The sequence below is a fragment of the Acomys russatus genome, chromosome 5, assembly GCF_903995435.1.
Source record: "Acomys russatus chromosome 5, mAcoRus1.1, whole genome shotgun sequence".
Classification (NCBI taxonomy): domain Eukaryota; kingdom Metazoa; phylum Chordata; class Mammalia; order Rodentia; family Muridae; genus Acomys; species Acomys russatus.
Window position 1 is genome coordinate 79,209,519 of NC_067141.1, and position 20,476 is coordinate 79,229,994.

The 20,476-nt window shown below is 47.2% G+C and overlaps 1 protein-coding gene across 1 annotated transcript; it reads right to left on the bottom strand.

The window, feature by feature from the left end:
* Positions 1 to 573: 573 nt before the first annotated feature.
* Positions 574 to 1,802, bottom strand: Prlhr (prolactin releasing hormone receptor). The gene has a single exon (XM_051147163.1). The coding sequence runs from the start codon at positions 1,800 to 1,802 to the stop codon at positions 690 to 692; it is 1,113 nt and encodes a 370-aa protein (XP_051003120.1). The 3' UTR covers positions 574 to 689.
* Between the last annotated feature and the right edge of the window lie 18,674 nt (positions 1,803 to 20,476).

A 20,476-nucleotide genomic window follows, 5' to 3' on the forward strand; every position in this document is an offset into this window, starting at 1 on the left:
ATCATCACATCCTGTTATGCAGCAACCGAGCCCAGGGTCAGGCAAGCCTCCTACCAACTGGACCTGCTTCCTTCATCCTTTCAATATGGTACCTGGGGAGTTAGAAGGAAGACAAAAGCAACACCTCCCGAAATGTAACGTCAAATGGATTTTAAAAAGAAAGTCTTTTTGGAGCATAAAGGTTTTTCTTATTCAGGAAATACTGAAGTCCTGGATATTGATTTGCGATCCACATTTATCTGAAATCATAGTGAATTCAAGGCTCTGATTGACAAAACAGTCATTATACCTCAGCCAGGACCTTTAAAAAAAAAAAAAAGAAAAGTAAGGTGAAATTTTTCACCAACCCCAGCACCACATTTAAATGCCACCCACACTGTAAACAAGGAGGGGAAAAAAGAAAAACCTACTTCTGAATTATTTTCTGTTTTGCTTTCAGGGGTAGAAGAAAGAACTAATAAGTCTGCTTTTCTCTCCGCAGGCTCTTCTATTCCAAAGCCCACCTAACGTTTCACAGAAAAACACACACACACACACACACACACACACACACACACACACACACACAGACAAATAGCTAGTCAAGAGAGCTGGGTGGGAATTTTCGCACTGTGTTGCTGGGAATACGGTCTCCTGATGACTGGGGCTAAAGGATATGAAGCTCCCCGCTCAGGCCTGGCAGCGTGACGTCAGATGACCACGCTGACGGTCATGCTCTGGCCGTGGGGCACGATCTTGCGAGGCCAGGACAGCAGCATCTTGCGCAGCTCCTCGCGGAAGCTGTCGTGCAGCCAGGCGTAGATGAAAGGGTTGTAGCAGGCTGAGCTCATGGCTAGCCAGTGGCAGAGAAGCTGCACCAGCCCGAAGGCATAGGGGTCGATGGCGCGCGGGTCCAGGTCCCGCAGCAGGTTGAAAACGTGCAGCGGCAGCCAGCAGACAGCGAACACCACCACCACCACCACCAGCAAGCAGAAAGTGCGGCGGCGACGCGCTCGGTCCCAGTCAGCTTGGCTCCGGGTCACGCAGCCAGGCACCACGCGGTTCCGCAGCTTCACGGACACCCGGACGTAGGACAGGAGGATGGCCAGCAGGGGGAGCAAATAAGTGCCCAGCAGCAGCCCCCAGGCGTAGAGCTGTCGCTGCCGCTCCTGCGAGCCCCAGAACTCCTCGCAGAGGCGCACGTCATGGGGCTTGAGCTCCACATGGTAGGTGTGCACCGCGGCCGGCAGCGCCAGCACCGCAGATAGAGCCCAGATGCCCAGCACCGCGTAGGCACTGAGCCTCAGAGAGATGCGCCGACGTAGCGGGTGCACCAGTACGACGTAGCGGTCCAAAGCGATTGTTGTGAGTGTGAACACTGATACGTAAACGGTGACCGGCTGCAGGAAGAAAACCAGATGGCACAAGCCTCCGCCGAACACCCAGCCGCGAGGTTCAAAGGCGTAGGCCAGCGTGAGTGGCACACAAGCGGCGCACATGAGCACGTCGGACAAGGCCAGGTTGCCGATGAGGAAGTTGGTCACGTTGTGCAGCCGGCGCACGCGCGCTATCACCAGCACAAGCAGGCAGTTGCCCACCAGCCCCACGACCACCACGATGCTGTACAGCATCACGATCAGCCCCTTCAACTGGTGCACCAGCTGCAGGCTCTGGAAAGGCGTGACTGCTGCAGCTCTGGGAGCCACTGCCGACCCGTTGCCCTCCGAGGCCTCTGCGCTCTGGTTGGCTGGAGTGGAGCCGGCTGGAGGCAGCCCAGAAAACAACCCGGGGTCCCCAAGGGTTCCAGTGGGCAGTGAGGTCATGGCCACCTGTCCAAAGGTAATCAAAGTTGTCACTTTCCATCTTCCATCAGCCCCTCATATACCTTCTCTATCACCCAGCTCCTCTCTTCGACATAAGTAGCCCCAGAACGTCAAACTCAATAAATGCTGTCCTTACATCTCTATAAAATAAGCCTAACACAGGTGCTTTAAAACAGCCACTATTCGTGGATAGCTCTCGCGGTCCCCCGAAGGCAGACAGACAGGGGAGCTGGTCCTACCTGAAAGCAGGCTTGGCTGGCGGGAAAGGGCTCTCAAAGGCAGGAGTGGACTGCCTGCTGTCCCTCGGGGTCCTCAGCCTCAGCCGATGACAGCTACTCGGGCTGCTCTCTTCTACTAAGGGATGTAGTAGTTCCTAGTGGGCCGGCAGCTTTTGAGGGGTCTAGGAGCTCCTCCCCTCCACCTCTTCCTCCACCCCGCTCTCCCTTCTACGGAAGATGGAGGCGGAGCCTGCTGCCCAACTCTGAGCTTGGAGAAAGGGGGCAGCGTTGTGTGTTGAAGGAATGTAACAAAAAAGGGGTGGGCCAGAAACCTGGCCCCAAGCTGTAAGGGGTGATCTCCACTGCGGAAATGTGCAGTTTCTCTGGAGAAGCTGTTCCGGAGGGATGTGTTCCGGAGGGAGGCAGAGGGGATGCTGGAAACGCCGATTTGTGGGGTCCACAAGGTGCACTCTCAAAAGGCACAGAGTCAGAAAGGATGTGAAGACAGGGGACTTTAGATACAACTGGGGAACGAAGGGGAGACAGGACAGGCCAGCTCCAGAGCCTGCAGAGCTCCAACTGCAGCTGACAGAGGCGCTAGAGTTGGGGGGTCTAGCAGGGATGTGCTATGCTACATCTCTTAGGGAGATAACCCTCCAGTGGATCCTTTGACCCTTTTGCAAGTGCGGTGGGCCCAGGTCTTTCTCAAACAAAGGGAAAAATTCAGCACCACGGGCAGCTCCCAGGGCGCCTCGCAGAGTGGTGTGTGGGTACTGCGTGAGGGGGGCTCGCGACAGGCGAAATCGACGCAGCTCTTGTGGATCTGAGGCTTGCTCTCTGGGCTCCTGGATCAGAGAAGCGCAGGATGGGGGTTGAAGGGTTTGTGACTTTGGCTCCAAAATGGATTAGCACCATCAGGGACCATGACATCATTTACCTCCCTAGCTCAAAAAACACAGCTCCTGGGTCAGTTTGTGCACCATAAATTCGCCCCAAGATCTGAACCCTGTGGTCCCTTGCTCACGTCTCTTTCTCAGCTACAGCAAGAGGAAAACTCCAGCTGTCCTAGCAGAGAATCGTTGAGTTCCTAGCCTGCTGTCTCTCCTTGCCCTCCTTGAACGTTGAGCAGCTTGCTCCAACACACGTTACCTACAAACCGTGAGTCTGTGCCATCTGGTTTTCCTCCTGCAGCCAGTCACCATCTATGTATCTGTGTTTGAACTCACCACAATTGCCTTGGGCCGCTACTCTTCGCCACTTGGTTACTAAAATCATAGGCACTCCCTTACAGTAATGAAAAGCTGCCTAAAGCAATGGCAGCAGACAACAACATGATGCATAAATATATAGGAAACAAAGACAACAGAAACAAAGCCCAGAGCTAGGGCTATAAACATGTGCCACCATGCCTTGTTTTCACATGGGTACTGGACATCCAAACTCAGGTCCTCTGTATGCTTAGACACTGGAGTTGTCCCAAGTGTGCAGGAAACAGTACAGAAAGAAAGCAATTACCTATGTCTTGTCTAAGGTCGGGCAGTCACAGGGCAAAAGCACATATCCAGGAGGGCTTGGGACACTCCCTTGGCTCATACGCTGAACTCCTTACCAGGTCTAGGAGGCATGGGCAGCTAACAGCTGTGGTGGGTAGTGTAGGGGCTGGCATAATAACTCTTAAGAAAGTAAACCCACATGTTTAATTTAGATGGCGATTTTTCTCCTTGTCCTATCAAAATTCGAAAGCTAGACTCAGAGGGCCTGCTGTCCCCTTACCCAGAGGCATTCCTGAAGTGTGATTTAGGGCCGCCTCGTGTCGATGTAGAGTCATCTATCAAGTCCCAGAGTTTTTGGCTGAACACTTGGGCAAACGCTGATTAAGTTATTGAACTCCGAAAGAGTGAGCAGTGCCAACTTTTACAGAAAGGAAACTTAATCTAAGAAAGTCTCACCTGCCCCCATGTCCAGTTCAGAGGTAAAAGCAACCATTTGTTATTCTCATGAGTTACCGCTCGGGCCGTGCTCACCATGGGCAGGCTCTGGCAGACTCTGGACAATCCCATGCCCAGCATACGCCCTGAGTAGAAAATACTCAAGACAAATATAATATGGTATCTTTGCTTGAGACTGACTTTGTGCTGATGAGAATTTGCTCATTTTCAGTCTTGCTTCATGTAGCCGTTGTTTCCCAGGCATGCAAAGCCTAGAGCCAGGTGTTGTTAGAGTAATCAGAAGCAAAATAATTTTAAAGGCATTATCATCTAAAATTCCGCAGTCCAGCAAGTGAAAGAGAAGTCTACAAAAATTGCTCAGGAACAGGAACCGCGGTGCGTGCTGCACTGCAGAGGTTAATGATCACTGAAGTCACTAGAGTGGCTTTCATAAGTTAGAGCTGTGTTAGCTGTCACAGATCATGTGCATTTAAATGGACAATGATTTTAAAGTGTGCATGGCCTCTTTACCCAGCTGCGCCAACCTCACATGTCTTGCTTAGGTGTGTTGCTCTTCCATGTTTATGTGTTTGCATACCACACATGGGTCCATAATAAATTCCCACGAGGTTGCTTATATGTTCATATGACATGGGATGAAGGGGAAGCCGTGTTCTTCATGCCTTCAGAATCACTGGAATGTTCCTCAGCCAGGCCTTGGCATCAGGATATTGCATTTCCTGCCTGAGCCACTTACTCAGCATCTATCTTCCTGGAAGAGCTGCCAACCATCCCCCATTGCCAGCCCTAAGTGGAGCAACATGGTAGGCTACTGGGTGGCCCTGTCCCTTTCTCTCTCCCAGATCATTTTATTCAGTCTCCCAGGGGGACCCACAAGTAGTGCTGATGGTGGGGGCAGGAGGTGTTGGACTGTTGATTGCTGTGATTATCCAGTTTGGGAGGGCAGGCTGAGTTGCTAGGGGGCCCTAAAGTATTTTCCAACTGACTATGGGCTTTCCATAATCTCCACACAGGCAGTCTTCTATGGTGCTGGACTTCACACTATCCCTGCAGATCCAGAGCCCAGGCAGGGCACCCCAAACCATGGAATTGTGATACCTATGTTTACTGGTTCTTGCCACCTCAACTAACTCCACCTAGAAACTCCCTCATAAAGATGCCCAAAGGTGATTATATGTCCTGTGAGGTTGGTAGTTATTACTGACCACGACTGCCCTATTTCCCCTTGCTGCTGTCTTGAAAGCATCTGGGCCTGACCGTGACAGTGAACACTGTCATAGCACCAAGGGTCTCCCAGCACTACACCTGCAGGCTCACATACCTGAAGGTGTGTTTCCCAGCTGGCAGCACTGTTTGGGGAGGCTTAGGAGGTGTGGCTTCATCACAGGGGTGGGGGCAGGGGGAAGGATGGTTGGGGGGGGCAGGGCGCACAGGCTCTGAGATTAAAAGCTTTATGCCAATCCAGTTTGTACTCTCGGCTTCAGGATGTCAGCTGTCAGTGTCTTGTTCCTACCTCCATGGCTATACATGCTGCCTTGCCTCCCCACAAGCCAAATTAAACTTTCTTCCATAGGTTGCTTCTGGCCATAGTGTTTTATTACAGTTCACATACACACATGGAAATGTATATATCCTGCCAAAATGTTATATCTGAGGGACTGTTGTTTTCATGGTGGGGGGGGGGGGGGGAGGACACAAAGAACCAGAAAGACGGGGAGAGAGAGAGAGAGAGAGAGAATGAGAGAGACAGACAGAAAGACAGAGACAGAGAGAGAGAGAAGGAGAGAGAGAGACAGAGACAGAGTGTTAAGTGTATGAAGGCTTTGTACAGGAGCACAGACACCAGAAGGCCCCACCCCAGCCAATCAATGGGGAGAGTGGCCCTGTGAGACTCTTATGAGGCATCTTGCATCCTCCACAAGGAAATCATGGTAGGACTGCTCTCATAGGGAACCTCTGCTGGTCATCTCAACTGCTGTGCTTCAGGACAGCTATGATCATGTCCAACCCAGACAAAACATTACACCGCAAGGACTAATTGGGACTGAACATGGAAATGGAGATCTCAGGCTTTAAAATAATGTATTTACATGTCTACTGATCGTGGTACATATGTGTGCATGTGTGTGTGTGTGCATGTGTGCATGCGCGTGCATGTGTGTGCATAAGCATGTGTGTGTATGCATGTGCGTGTGTGTACACACGTGTGCATGTGTGTATGTGTGCATGCACATGCATATGTGTGTACAAGTGCATATGTGTATGTGCCTGTGTGCATGCATTGTATTGTGTGCATGTGTGTGTACATGCCTCTGTCTCTGTGTGTATGTGTGTGTGTGCGTGCACACATGCACGTGCGTGCGCATGCGCATTACACCATGGTACATGTGTAGAGGTCAGAGAAGAACTCATAAGAGTTGTTCTTTCCTTCCCTTATGTGGGTTCCAGGGCTAGAACTGAGGTAACCTGATTTAGAGGCAAGTACCTTAACCCACTGAGTCACCCTGCCTGCCCCTTATCTGTGTTTAATAAAAAAAGAGAATGTGTTTGTTTCCTAGTATGTCATTAAAATCATTTGAAAGGGAAAATGGACTAGACAGAAAGCATTGAGTGCTGCTCTTCTTGCACCTACTGCACAGTGTGCGGTTACAGGGGAAGGGACAGGGGTCACCTCTGACCTCTGCGAGTGGGCAGGCTGGTTGGGGTCGGCAGTTAATGTGGCCTCTACTCTCAAGCCCTGGCCAGCATCCAGGACCCTGTGGACTCTCCACCTCCTGCCAGGCTGCAGGAGTTTGTTCTCACACCTGAGTGAGTCAGAATAACCTACTCTGCTCGCTATCAATTCAGTTTCCCAGGCTGCACCGTTGGTAGCTCCGAGCCATTTGTAGCAAGCTCGGAGCTGACCCTGCTGGAGGCAGTCCATGGCCTACACCCGGAAAAACAAAGCAAAACAAAACAAAATCCACACCGCTTTCCTGTTGCCTCTTTTTTAAGATGTTGCTTCATAATCTGCCTGAGTATGAGAGCCAGGCTGTTTCCCTGGTGACAAAGACTCCCTTAACAAGACAAATCATAAGAAAGATCCATCCCCCAGGGACAGTCAACCTGCCATGCTGTTGTCCCAGAATGGAGGAGGGTGAGAGCGCATGAATGTGTGTGTGTGTGACAAAGTTAAAAAAACTAAAAAGGAAAAAGGAAGAAGATAAAAGAAACAAATAGAAAAAGTCTCTATCCCAACTATGATACCTGAATGAAGTTGGCTGCTGTGTCTAGGCAATAGAGTAAGATGGGCTTAGTGAGACATTTGTTGGGCTCAAAACCGTCTTGCGGAGAGACATACTAATGGAAAGCTAAATGGAGATCTTCTTTGGGTCAAGGTCTCCATCTGAATGTGTCTACAAATTGCTCTTCACAACCAAATGTCATAATGCAGACACCAGCTGGGCTTTGTCGTCCATAAGAGCCATCTCTGATTGCTAATACAGGAGGGTTGAAATGGAAATGGAAAAGCAAATCGGCCAGTCCCTGCTGTTGGAGAAGAATGCAATCTAAATGGCCTTCAAGGGCTTTGTTTTGATCTCCGTGTTGATTTACTTAATTGGGGACCCAGATGTATTGGCTGCTCCTACTAAACCAAGGTAGAAACATGCCGTCCTTACTGCTGGTAGCTGCGTGCCCCAACGGCCTGGCTGAAAAAGACGTGTGACCTCCTGAGTGGTAGGCCCCCCACCAAGATGGACTAGGTCTCAAAGTGGGAGCAGAAATAAAGCCTCCCTTTCCTTGTCTTTCTCAGGTATCTTGTCAGAGCAATGATAAGTGTAACTAACAAAGGTTCACCCCAGGACCTTCCGCGCATTCTCTATGCCTTTAGTTACTGTAATGGTTGATTGACAGTGGCGAAATTGCTGCTAGTGAACCAGGCAGCATCCTTTGGGGATAACAGAAACCCCATGTCCTTCCTTGCACTTTTTCTTTTCTTCTGGTAAGTAACCCACATTTGCCCATAGCTTCCAGGGGAACAAAAATTTGCCATTTCGTACCTAGTACATAGCCAACCAGGGCTTCATGAGGTGCCCAGGAAGGGCAAAAATCTCTAAGGATGAATGCCATCTCTCCCACCAGGACTTGGGTACACTGCACATGTCATCTGTGTGCTGCTTGCCACACAGGTTTGGACTCAGCAGATGAACCTCTATTTTAACTTACTTTTAAGTTCAAATGCCCATGGGAGAGTGTTGGGAGAACTTTCTCCCCGCAGGAGGCTAAGCACCACCTGTCCTCCTCCTTCACAAGGTCCCGGTGACAAGCTGAAGTTCACTTCCAGGAAAGGTCACCCTGGAGAAACAGTGGTTTATTAGATTACTTACAAGATATGTGAGAGAAGTTACTGACAGGAGCTGAAGGAAGGTGACGCTCAAACAGCCACACTGGAAGGTCTGAACCCAGCATCAGTGGTGTCCGGCCCCTGACTCTAGTCTTCCCCAGTCTTTATGCTCTTGCCCCTTCCCAGGACTCTAGAGCCATGTGAAGTTAAAACAAAATTTCATTCAACTGGGTTGAACACTGGGCTGCACACTCAGGTGACAGTCCCATAACCCTCCTTGTCCAGTCTTCTGTGAGAGAATGTCAGCAGCCAACAGGCCCAGCCATGGCGGCCTTTCGCAAGAGGGCATTTATGAAGTTATGAAGATGGTGGCAGTGCTCAGAGGATGGCCACATACAACCAAGACTTCACGTAAACCACAAATTTATGCCTAAATCAATGTCCCGAGCCAAAACGTAGCTCAGTGGATTCCTGGATCAGTGACAGCTGGCCAGGGGTCTCCAGCTAAATCCCTGTGGAAGCAAACTGTGGGGATGAGGGGTCCAGATAGGAGGTCCACAAACCAGAACAGATGGGTGACTGTGTGTGCTCCTACAAGTCACCCAGGACAAGCCCTCCACAACTCAGGGTCTCTGCTTCCATCTCACCATTAGCTACATCTTGCTTTGCCTACCCATGAATAATTGTTCAGACACATGAGCTCATGCTGGTGCCATTTCCAGTCTGAGAAGATCCTGTCCCACTTGGTTCATGGTTGTAATGGCTACATCCTTGGGATGGTCTTTAAGGTGTTTGCCCCTGATTCCCACACCTGTCCTTGACATCCAACTCTGATGGTCCAGGCTCAGACACTAGAGGTCCAGAGATGCTCCTGGGTTGCTGCTGTTCTCATACCACAAGAAATTATATCTCTTGTTTACAGTTCTACCCTTTGCTCCTATGTGCTGGACGCGTGTGTCTGTCTGTCTGTCTGCCTGTTTGTCCGTCTGTCTGTCTGAAGGTATGTATGGAGGCCAACTGACATTCATTCAGTGCCATCCACTTCATTTGGGGTTTTTGTTATTATTGCTCTGTTTTGTTTCAGGACAGCAAGTAAGCTAGGCTGGCTAATCAGGGATCCCCCAGAACTAAAATTACAAGCATGCCCCTACCGCACCTGGATTTTCACTCTAACTCAGATCCTTCCTCACACTTTAGCTCCCCAGCCCAGCTGGGTGTCCTGTTGAGCTGCACTTTACCTTTTCTTTCTACAGGCTGCCCTTCCTGGATATGTAGGAAACACATTCAGGCCCCGGACGCACCACTAACCACTTAGCTTTCCACTCCTTGCTTCAGACACCGAGGGGAAACTCAGACTGCGTGATCTCTGGCAGTCTTCAGAGTTTAGCAAGCACGGTTTTGTTCGATTATATGACTCAATGGGTTTAATCAAAACTGTTGCTCACTCAGGGTTGTAAACCACAGGTGCTTTCTACCCGTGGAGCTCTGCTGAGTCCAATGGTTCTTCTGCACGCAAGATTAGAGTCATTGCTTTGTAATCACTGTTCTTTTCCTGACTACTTTTCCTTTTACAGCTTACAATTCATAAATATAAACAGTGAATGCAGTAGTTCTCTTTTTACATCAAATTGACAAGGATAATCACAGCTACAGGGTTCCCTGAGATATTTCTTATGCAAGTCTCTTCATTAACAAAAAGAAAACACACAGGATGCAAGGCAAAGACAGTTTCCTAGGAAACTGTCACAATGCTACTATGTAACAGCTGACAACCCTGAACACGCCTGACTCAAGAGCTTGCTTCTGTTTCTCCCAGTCACTTATTTGTTTAGTATTTTATTCTGAAACAGTGTCTCAAGTAGTCTAGGTTGGCCTCAAACTCAGTATGTATTTAAGGATGGCCTCCTGTCTCTATCTCCCAAGTGCTGGACCACAGTCATGCACCAGCAGAGTATGTGGTACTGGAGATTAAACACGGGACCTCATACATGTCAGGCAAGCACTCTACTGACTGAGCTGCATTTGCAGCCAATCTTCCTTTTATTTATTTATTTTTACGTGTGTGTGTGTGTGTGTGTGTGTGTGTGTGTGTGTGTGTGTGTGTGTGTGTGTTCACTTCAGGTAGTTTATGATGACCTGACTCTCTTCTTGGCTGATTAAGTGTCTTAACGTAAATATTACATAAGAAATGGTAACCAGGAGACTCTCTGACTTGCCTATGTGCTGTGAGTGGTCACCAGGGTGGGATAAGCTTCTGTGGGACATAGCTCCCTTTGCGTTATCCATGCTCCTGTAACTTTTCACCCATACCACTATGAGTAACTCTGATAAATGTATTGGTTCACAAGGGGGAAAAGTAAAAAAAAAAAAAAAAAAAAGGAAGGATTTAGGCAAAGGATCCTAAGCTAAATATCCTGGAATCTGTGTGCTATCAATGTTGTTCTTTGGGGGAAGTATTAAGGGCTTTTCTCGGGCCACGCCCAGTGTCATCGTGGGTCTGAAAAAGTCCCCTTTTTTGTAAATGTATATTTTTTTCCATTTTTGATTCCCTTTCTTGGACACCTGCTCTGATAATTTCATGTATGACCTTAAACAGCTGGATATGTACATGTATACATGTATGTGTATGTCCTTGAAGGATAGAAGTGTGAGGTTGAAGAAATATTTAACATTTACATAAATGTGACTGTGGTAGGAATTCTCTCCTGAGTATTTTTTCACTCAACACTGTGTTTTTAAGGCCATTTCATTCTGCAAAATGCATTTGAAGGTCATTGCTTCTGACAGATGTGTCTTGTCCCAGCAGAGACAGGATAGCCTGTGACAAAGGTGAGGCTTGAGTTAAGTGTGGAGAGACACTGAAGAAGTGCAAGAGTTGGTTGCAGGCCCCCACTACACAGTGACAATAGGAGAATTTCTTTTCCTTCCTGAAACAGCCACAGATAGGTGTCCTGAGCTGGCACAGCTCCACCACCATGGGCCTGAGGTTTGCATCTCTGAATCTAGTTCTCAACATTGCTTCCCCCCCCCACTCCAACCCCTCACACACACACACAGAAAGAGAGAGAGAGAGGAGAGAGAGAAGAAAAAAAAGAAGAAGAAGAAGAAGAAGAAGAAGAAGAAGAAGAAGAAGAAGAAAAGGAGGAGGAGGAGGAAGAGGAGGAAGAGGAGCAGGGAGAAGCCTGAAGGACAAGAAAAACACATTCCTAATTCTTTCCATGAAAAAAAAAAAAAACCCTAGAAGAATTAGGTAGCATTCTTCTGTAATCCCAGCACTGAGCTACATAACAAAACTGTGTCATAACAAACCAGAAAAAGGAAGAGAAAAGAAGTAAGGAGGGAAGGAGGAAGGAAACATGGAAGGAAGGAAGGAGGAAAAGAAGGAGTGAGGGAGGGAGAGAAGGAGAGAGGGGAGATTGGCAGCTGCATCAACATCCCTTGCTATGAGGTAAGCTTGGAGATGCAGCCAGTCATCAAGCTCCAATTACACTTTTTACAGAGAAAGCAGTGACTGCTGAGGAATCACTCAAGGCACTGTCCCTCCTCTTGGTGCTGAGGGTCCTAATCCCACCCATGGCCAGCCCGTTTGAACACCTGGGCAGCTCTTGCCCATATGACCTCATAACGGTCTTATCTTTGCTCTTGTGCTCCCATACTGTTCCCTCAGGCTAGCTTTAGCTTTGCCTTGATTTTCTTGCTGAATTTTCATACGATGGGAAAATGATTTATTTATAATCCATCTGCATTTTAAGAAGACTCCCCACCAAAAAAGGCTCCTTCACTAAATGTGCAGAGAAAAAGAAAAACGGAAAGAGGGAGAGTTGACCTAGACGGTGCGTAAGACGATGGCATGGGAGAGAAGGGCTGGTGGGCAACATCTAGAAAGAGAGCAGAGATCTCCTGGGGGAGGTCTGCAAAGAGCGGACTCCACCCCCCTCCCAGGTGTGGACTGTATAAGGAGTTTTTATTCACCTGTTTTGATTGTTCTCTCGGAGGATTATTGTCTGAAAACCTGCCTAGGAGCTTCTAGACTCCATACAGTCTAACCTAGGCCTAGAGTGTTTTCAGCCTCTGAGACTTACTGATTATAGTTCATCCTTCCTTGTTGATACTGGGCTCTGGGCTGGCTAGTTCAATTCAGCTGTTCTGGCTCAAACTCCCCTCCAGCTGACTTATTTAATCTGGCTTCTCTTTCTGTTGAATGAGTATTAATATTTAATATTGATAATAATGTTAGTAAATCAGTAATTACTCCTTAAGCAGCTATAAACACAAATAACCACACAGAGAGACTAGGATTTACTTAATTAGCCTATAGCACAATACTGAACAATAATTACTCCATCCTAAACCTCCAAGCTAGTATAGTTTCCTCCCATTCAAATTTCCCACACTGTCCTTGCCTTTTACTCATCTTCTAGGTCCAACTCATTTTTCCTGGTGTTTCCTCTCCACATGGATCCCTCCTCTCTTTCCTGCTCTTTCTCCTTCCCTCACTGGATCAGGAAGTCCCACCCTATTCTCTGTTATCACTCAGCACTGGCTAGTTGGCTTTTATTGGAAATACAGAGAACAAATGGTGACATGTTTACATAAACTTGAGACAGGAGATACTTAGAATAAACATCACAATGCAATGTCCAGATTGAAAGCAGATAATGGGGTAGAGAAATCAGCATTTGGATGAACAAAGATAAACTGCACACAGTCCTCCGCAAGAACACTATGCCAACTGAATTGCTCCGCTTGGCCTCAAATTAACTCCAGCAATCTTTTCTAATCTTCTGGCTCCTGCTCATTCGATCTTCACTTGAGCTCTCTCTCTCTCTCTCTGCAACATGCCTCTCTACTTTCGTTCAGGTAAAACTGCCACCTCTCTCTCTGCATCACCCATTAAGTAGCTTCCCTTTGGGCATATCCTATTCTGTCAAATCTTCTCCGATTCATCACTTTCCTGCCACTCAATTAAACATCACTTTCAAACATGGGTGCTTGCTTCTACAAACTAACTTTACCTTCATTGTTTGGGATTAAAGGCATGTACCACCACGCCTGAAGCTAAGCTTTTCTTTACCTGGTACTTTCTCTATACCAGGCTGGATGTGAACTCAGATCTTCTTGCTTCTGTCCATTGGATTAAAGGTATGTTTGTATTTCAACCAGATCACACAGACTTAGAAGGTCTTTGGACGTGACCTCTTGCCAGAGCAGCCATGTTATGATTTAAAATTCCTCTACACCTTTCCCCTTTCAGTTTAAGTTAAAAATTGTACACAGTTTGCCCTTTAATCCCACAAATGTAACAGTCTGAATGTCCTTATGCAGATCCACTCAGCCATTTGATGAGATGGTCTTCCATAATTGCAGTCCTGGTCATCTGTCCTTCAGCAACAGCCCGTTTCAGCATCAAGGTTTTCCAGTCTGCCAGTCTAATGAACTATCTGTCTCTCTTCAGATAATTTGTTAACTTGTCTCCGTGCAGAGGGATATGCTTTCTTCATCTCTTCCTTGAGTAGTGCCTTTCATTTAGAAGCCTTTCCCTCCACTCCCCCCTCAGTTTTTTTTTTTTCCAGACAGGGTTACTATGTGTAGCCTTGGCTGTCCTGGATTCTCTTTGTAGACCAGACTGGCCTCGAACTCACAGAGATCTGCTTGCCTCTGCATTCCTGGGTGCTGGGATTAAATGGGTATGCTACCACACCCAGCTTTGGAAGCTTCTCTTGTTCAGATCCAATCTTTATCAATTTGATGCAACCCATAATCTCTCATTGCCTATGAAAATATAGGTAAAACTTCTTCCTCAATGTAACATATTCCTCGAGTTCCATTCTGATGTTAAAACATCTTTAAACTGTACAGGTTGATCTAATTCATTAGTTTCCCCCCACCATCCAGTGTCTTTCGGCTAACCTTATTTCCCCTTTCTGTTTATCAAGGTACAATTAGATCTTTATGAATTCACACTTGAACTAGTCATTTAGGCACTTGCATCCCATGCCCAGATCTGTGCATGAGCTGGGATCCATTCTAGCAAGCAGGCTTCTACCCATTATCAGTGGTCTGTCTACCTTGATCATTAGTTTCATTAGGTATCATAGGTTCACAGTTAAGCATTTTCTGTTCTCCTAGTTCTTCTGTCTCTTGTCTCTCAAGCCTTTGTATTATCATAGCTATTATTTTCTTGCTTAACAGGTATTTTTTCAACATTTTTTAGAGGAAAAATATAAAGTACAGAGAGGTTTACTCTGGTGATCATAATTGCAATGAGTACTGCAATGGCTCTATCCCTAATTTTTCTATCCCTTCAACACCTACCCTTGTTCTCAATGGAGTTTCCCATTTTTTAATGCAGCAAAAGTCTGTCTATATAAAATTGTCTTTTGTCATGGCTTGCTGTGTCATTCCTTGGTCTGGGCTTGAGGCTCCTACTGCTCCGAGGTCCCCAAAGTGTCTCTAAGCATCCACTGAATCTTCCTCTGGAGATGATCCCAGGTGAATTTCTCCCCTTTGGCTTTCTGTCAGATGTCTCCTGCCCTTTGTGACATTTCTGTCAGCTGTCCTCAGCTTCTGCAATGTTTGTGCACTTTCTTCTTCAGTCACGTTGAGTTTTCTTACCAACCACATTGGGGCGCCATACGTAAATGGAACTTTTATTCACCTGTTTCATTTGTTGTCTCAGAAGATTATTGCCTCTCTCTACTAACCTAAGCCTTCTCCTGGAAGCTTCTAGACTCTGTACAATCTTACTCAAGCTTAGAATGTTTTCAGCCTCTGAGCCTTAATGCTTAAGGCCTGTGCCTTCCTAGTGTGCTGGTCATTTGATACTGAAAAAAGGGGGGGGGGGACCAGACATAAAGACTCTGGGTCTGGCACCCAGGTACGCCAGAGCAAGACTAGGCACTGCCCTCAGTGAACTAGTCATTCCAGGTTGGAACTCATGTGTCATAAAGAACCCAAGCCTTCCATCTGGAATTGGTTGAGAAGAGATGCCATGCGTGCTAATGCTAGTGCTACCAGACTACAGCTCCATGTGCTGGCGCACTGGGCACAGTGAAATCTGCCCACAACACCCAGGTGTCTCCAGGAGCCCATGGAAAGAAGAAGCCATAGATAGAAGAGATGAAAGATGCCTCTTCACAGATGACAACTGAGGGCAAACTGAACGACAGTCAGATCCACACAGCTGTTTGAAAGCAAAAGGAAATCATTCTGGGGCCTTTCCACCTGTGTGAAGCATGTTTTGGGGACACTGATGGCCACCTAAGGAAGGTAACAAGCTTTATGTGGCCTCCCACATCTTATGGCTTGACTCTTCCACCCATTCAAACTCCAAACCCAGATGCCCTATGAACAAACAGTAACAAAAGGGAAGCTCTACAGGCCCCAACTCAGTGCCCATGTCTCAGGGGTGCTCCCTCCAGAAGCCCAAGGGCATCCTCAATCATTTTCATCTTTAAAAGTACTGTTCAATGTAGATGGAAAAAATTTCACAAGGTCTCACCTCTAGATGAAGAAGTACAGGCAATCAATGGTTGCTGAGAAAGGGAGAATCGGTTTTCTTCAGGGACAGCTTTCTGATAGGTTATCCAATCACGGGTGGGCAGCCCTACATCTAGATGTGAGCAACACTAAATGGACTCAGTAAGTTTTGTTTTGTTGTTTTGTTTTTATGGAGTGTGCGTATGTGTCAAAAGTATAATTAGAGAAGAGGTCATGAACTTAACAGGGAGAGGGAATCATGGGAGGACTTGAGAGAGAAAGAGAGAGAGAGGGAGAGAGAGAGAGAGAGAGAGAGAGGAGAGGGTAAAAAGATGCAGTCCTCAAATATGAAAATCTCAAAAAATATTTTCAAAAAATTTAAATTGCTGTTAATCTTATTAAAAAACCAAGTATGGAGAGTTCTTTTCACTTCAAGCCCATGAGGGCTTCTATCGCCGCTCAGAATTCCCAGGTCTACAGCCTCTTTCTCACACGCCCCAACTTCAGTCTGCACTTGTGTTTCAGCCCTCTCTTGGGTTTTATTTGTTTGGGCTTAATGGCCCCCAAGAGACCAGCCAGAACTGGTGACTTACCCACCCATGGTATTCTGTAAGTGCCAGTTAAATCACATCTAGAGAAAGTCCTTGTCAGATTCCAGGAGGAGCCTCACTGTGAGAAGCAGTGTCCCCATAGGGTGCAGGTTTCTTTCCAGCCAGCAGACTGCCACCAAAATGAAAATTTCCATGGAGAGTGGAGACAGTATCCTGTCCATCGCAGAAATCCCGCTTTTGCTTCCCTCTTTGATTTCTTAAAGACAAAGAACCGATTTTCACATCTGTTCTCCTTTCTTTTCTGCTCAAAACAAACTTCTAGGAGTTGTGGAAGGGTCTGACTCAAGTGATGGTCCCCTGGTATGTGCTGAAACGGAGCCTGTGTCCGTCTCTGGTGGGCTTTCCAGCCCCCTGTGTTCATTGTCATGCCTTGCTACATCAGGAGACTCTCCAGAATGTTCCAGCAGCAGCCCTGCAAGATTCCATCAGTACAAGTGTATTTGCTCCTGTGTGCTTCTACAGCCTGCCCTGGTTAGTGGCACTCTGTGACAAGGCCAGTCATGGTTATGTGACCAGCACCATTCCCCTTGTTCAGTGTATCACAGGTGCCAAATATCCAATCCTATGCAGAGCTCCAGAATCAAAGCTAGAGGAACAGGCTGAAGATGAAGAGATGGCTCAGTGGTTAAGAGCACTTACTGCTCTTGGAAAACAAAAAACAACACACACACACACACACACACACACACACACACACACACACACACACAAAACACCTCAGTTCCCAGCATCCACAAGGCTGAGTTAAAATTCACATCCACATAGTGTCTCACAACCACTTGTAACTGAAGGTCCTCGGGATTCAACCGCCCCTTTTGGCCTCCATGGACTTCTGCACATGTGTGTGCACATACTTAACAGGTGCATGCACATGTGTGTATACCCCTACTCATGTGCACACACACACACACACACACACCCACACACACACATTTTTAAAAATATATATATTCAAGAAAAAAAGGAACTCAGAGCAAGAACTAGAAGTAGAAATGTCGGGGGAAGGTGTTTGTGGTCATTTTATTCCCAAGCAAGTGAGTGTGAAAATCTAGCAGGTTAATCCAACCTTTTGATGTGCAACAAGATATAAACCACAAAATTCACACTCAAGAACTTCACAGCCCAGCCCAAGAGATGGGCCATCAGGCTAAAAGCACTTGTTGCCTGAGCCTGACAACCAGGGTTCAATGCCCAGGGCCAAGTTGTCCTCTCACCTCTACCCCAAAACTGCTTGAAGATCTCAGTGTTGTAAGTATGTTTACAGTTTTGTGTTGGGTTGCATTACTAGGTATCCTGTAGTACATGTGGCCTGTGAGCTGCAGGCTGGACACTCCCAAAAGAAACCCATCGGATGGGCCAGAGAAGGGCAACTGAGAGGATGCAAGCTCAAGAACAAGGTGGCAGTTGTGAAAAGATAGGTGTGAGCATGTTCCCAGGGAAAAGGGTGAGCCCTTGAGGTGGGGGGTCAGAACCCTTCATGCAGACAGCAGCAGAGGCTCACGAGACCACTCTGCTGGGAGCACCATGCCTGGACACCTGGGACAGATGTGCCAGGCTTCATGGCTATGTGATGTTGGAGACGTTTATGGCCTTGCTTCTTGGTTTATGACACAGACTTTCTAACCATATTTTTTCCTGTCATTCCAATGAGCTTAAGGGAAATACAAGGTGAAAAAGGCTCTGTGTGGTGATGGTCCTATCTGTAGATGGCACACAGTGAGTCTTAGCAGCTGTCATAAGTCTTTTGTTTCTCTGCTTGTTCCCAATAATCGTGTGGCTGTCCGGAGCAATGTGAGATTGCCATGCCCGTTCTACAGATGCACCAAGAGGTTGGGTTCTGGAAGATACTATGCAATTTATAAGCCATGCCTCAGCCTGACTAGAATACCCAGGACATCTAGAACATCGGCATTGAATTTCTGTACCAGTATAGCTGCATAAATAGTTGCGTGTGATACAGTGTGCTGTTCTCCTATTTCACAGTTGGGGATTAGACCTGTACATGATACATGAATGCTGGGTTCCAATACAGACTCTACCACTTACCAGATGTCTGGTGCTATTCCTTAACCTCTGGTCAGCCTCCACTTTTTCGATGGTTTGAATAAGAATGTCCCCCATAGGCTCCTGTATTTGAATGCTTAGTCATCAGAAAGTGGCACTGTTTGAAAGGACTAGAAGGATTAGGAGGTATGGCCTTTTAAAGGTATATCACTGGAGGTGAGCTTTGAGGTTTCAAAATCTTATTCTTGGCCCAGCCAGCTACCACCACCACCCTACCCCACCCCCCACTTCTCTCTGCCTGTGGATTAGAATTTAGCATTTAGCAGTCAGGAGGTGGGAGGGGTAGGAGTACAGAGGATTCCGGGGTAGGGATGGGGGTGTTGGCACACTCCTTTAATCCCAGCACTCAGGAGGCAGGTAGAGGCAGGCAGATCTCTGTGATTTCAAGGCTGGCCTGGTCTACAGAGTGAGTTCCAGGGCAGCCATAGCTGCACAGAGAAATCATGTCTCAGAAGAAAAAAAAAAAAAAAGGTAGTACTTAGCTACTGCTCCAGAGCCAACCACCATGATGATAATGGACTAAGTAAGTGTCTGTAAGCAAGCCTCCAATTAAATGCTTTCTTTTTATAATCATTGCCTTGGTCATGGTGTCTCTTCACAGCAGTATGACAGTGGCTAGGACAATTTCCCTATCTTAGTTATAATTTTAATACCTCCCTGACAAGATTGAGCAGTCAAAGGACTTAGAACGACTGAGTAGCTGTCCCAGTAAATATGAAGCTATTACCCATGATTTAGTGACAAGATGGCAGGTGTGCAAAAGGGAAAGAGCACCCAGTCTCTAGCACCCTTCCAGCCCTTCTGCTGGGGCTCTGAGGACCCTCAAGCATCTTCCATCTCCTGGGTCCCCAGCAGCTGCTGCCCAGTGGATCTGCCACAGCAATCTAATGCAACTCGTGCATAATTCTTTCTTCCATCAATGGGCCTCTTTGTGACAGATGCCTTGAGCAATGGAAGTCAGGTGTGCTAAACAGGTGGGGAGATTGGGCAAGGAGTATCCCAGTGATCTGCTTCAATGAGATGCTCACTTTGAGTTCACGTGAAACACCGGCTGGAAATGTAATATGCTTTCCTCTGCTGTGGCAAAATAAAAAATCTAATTAAGCCACAGAATGTGTCATGGAGAACTCTGTAGAAACTCTGTAGAAGCCGTAGCATGATTAACAATCTGGGGACTCGAAGCAGGGATCACATGCAGACTCAAACTGTCAAGATGGAGGTCAAGGGGGATCATCACTGGGGTTTATGTAAATCAAGTATCAGTCTCATGCTACCAGTATTGCAATATTGCCAAAGTGTGGTATCACAAGTTTTTGCTTGAGTGGGAGGGTGTGTGTCCCTCTAAGCTATTGGGAGGGGGCGGGGAGGGCAGGTAAACACACACATGCACATGGCCTGGTGAGTAGGTTTTAAGATAAGGTCTCCTACAGTCCAGGCTCAAACTCTCTATATGTATCTCAGACTGGTCTCTTGGTCTTCATGTGAGTTTTGGGATCATCACCATAGCCAGCTCAAGGGTACCTTTGGAAATCAATGTGGTGGCGTTGGGATACAATGTGGTGCCTTCAAGGGGCGGGGCCTAGAGGAAGGTGGACAGGTCATTGTGAGGCCAGAAAGTTCCCAGGAGAGGGCTGGCTACAAACCTGCACCACTTGCCCTCCCCGGCTCATCTCACCACAGCATATTCTTGGCTCCCTAAGAACCCCACCACAGTGACATCTGCTAAAAAGGCCCTTGCCAGGACTAGTGCCATCTGTTTGGACTTTCAGCCTCCAGAACCTGAGCCAAGTAAGGCAGTTTTCTTTTAAATTATCCAGGTTTGAGTATTGTATTAAGGAAACAGAAAACAAGAGCACTGTACACATTAAATAATCAATTAATTAATTAAAATGAAACAGGCAGAAGACAGCATGCTCTCCCTTCAAAGACAAGGACTTAGAATACTAGAAAGGAATCTTGTGTTTTACTTTTCAAGGATCCCAAATCCTAGGCAAAGAATCTTCTCCCCAGGCTAGTGCAAAATTATGTG

Coding starts and splice junctions, on each gene's coding strand:
- Prlhr (XM_051147163.1), bottom strand. CDS start 1,802: ATGACCTCACTGCCCACTGGAACCCTTGGGGACCCCGGGTTGTTTTCT.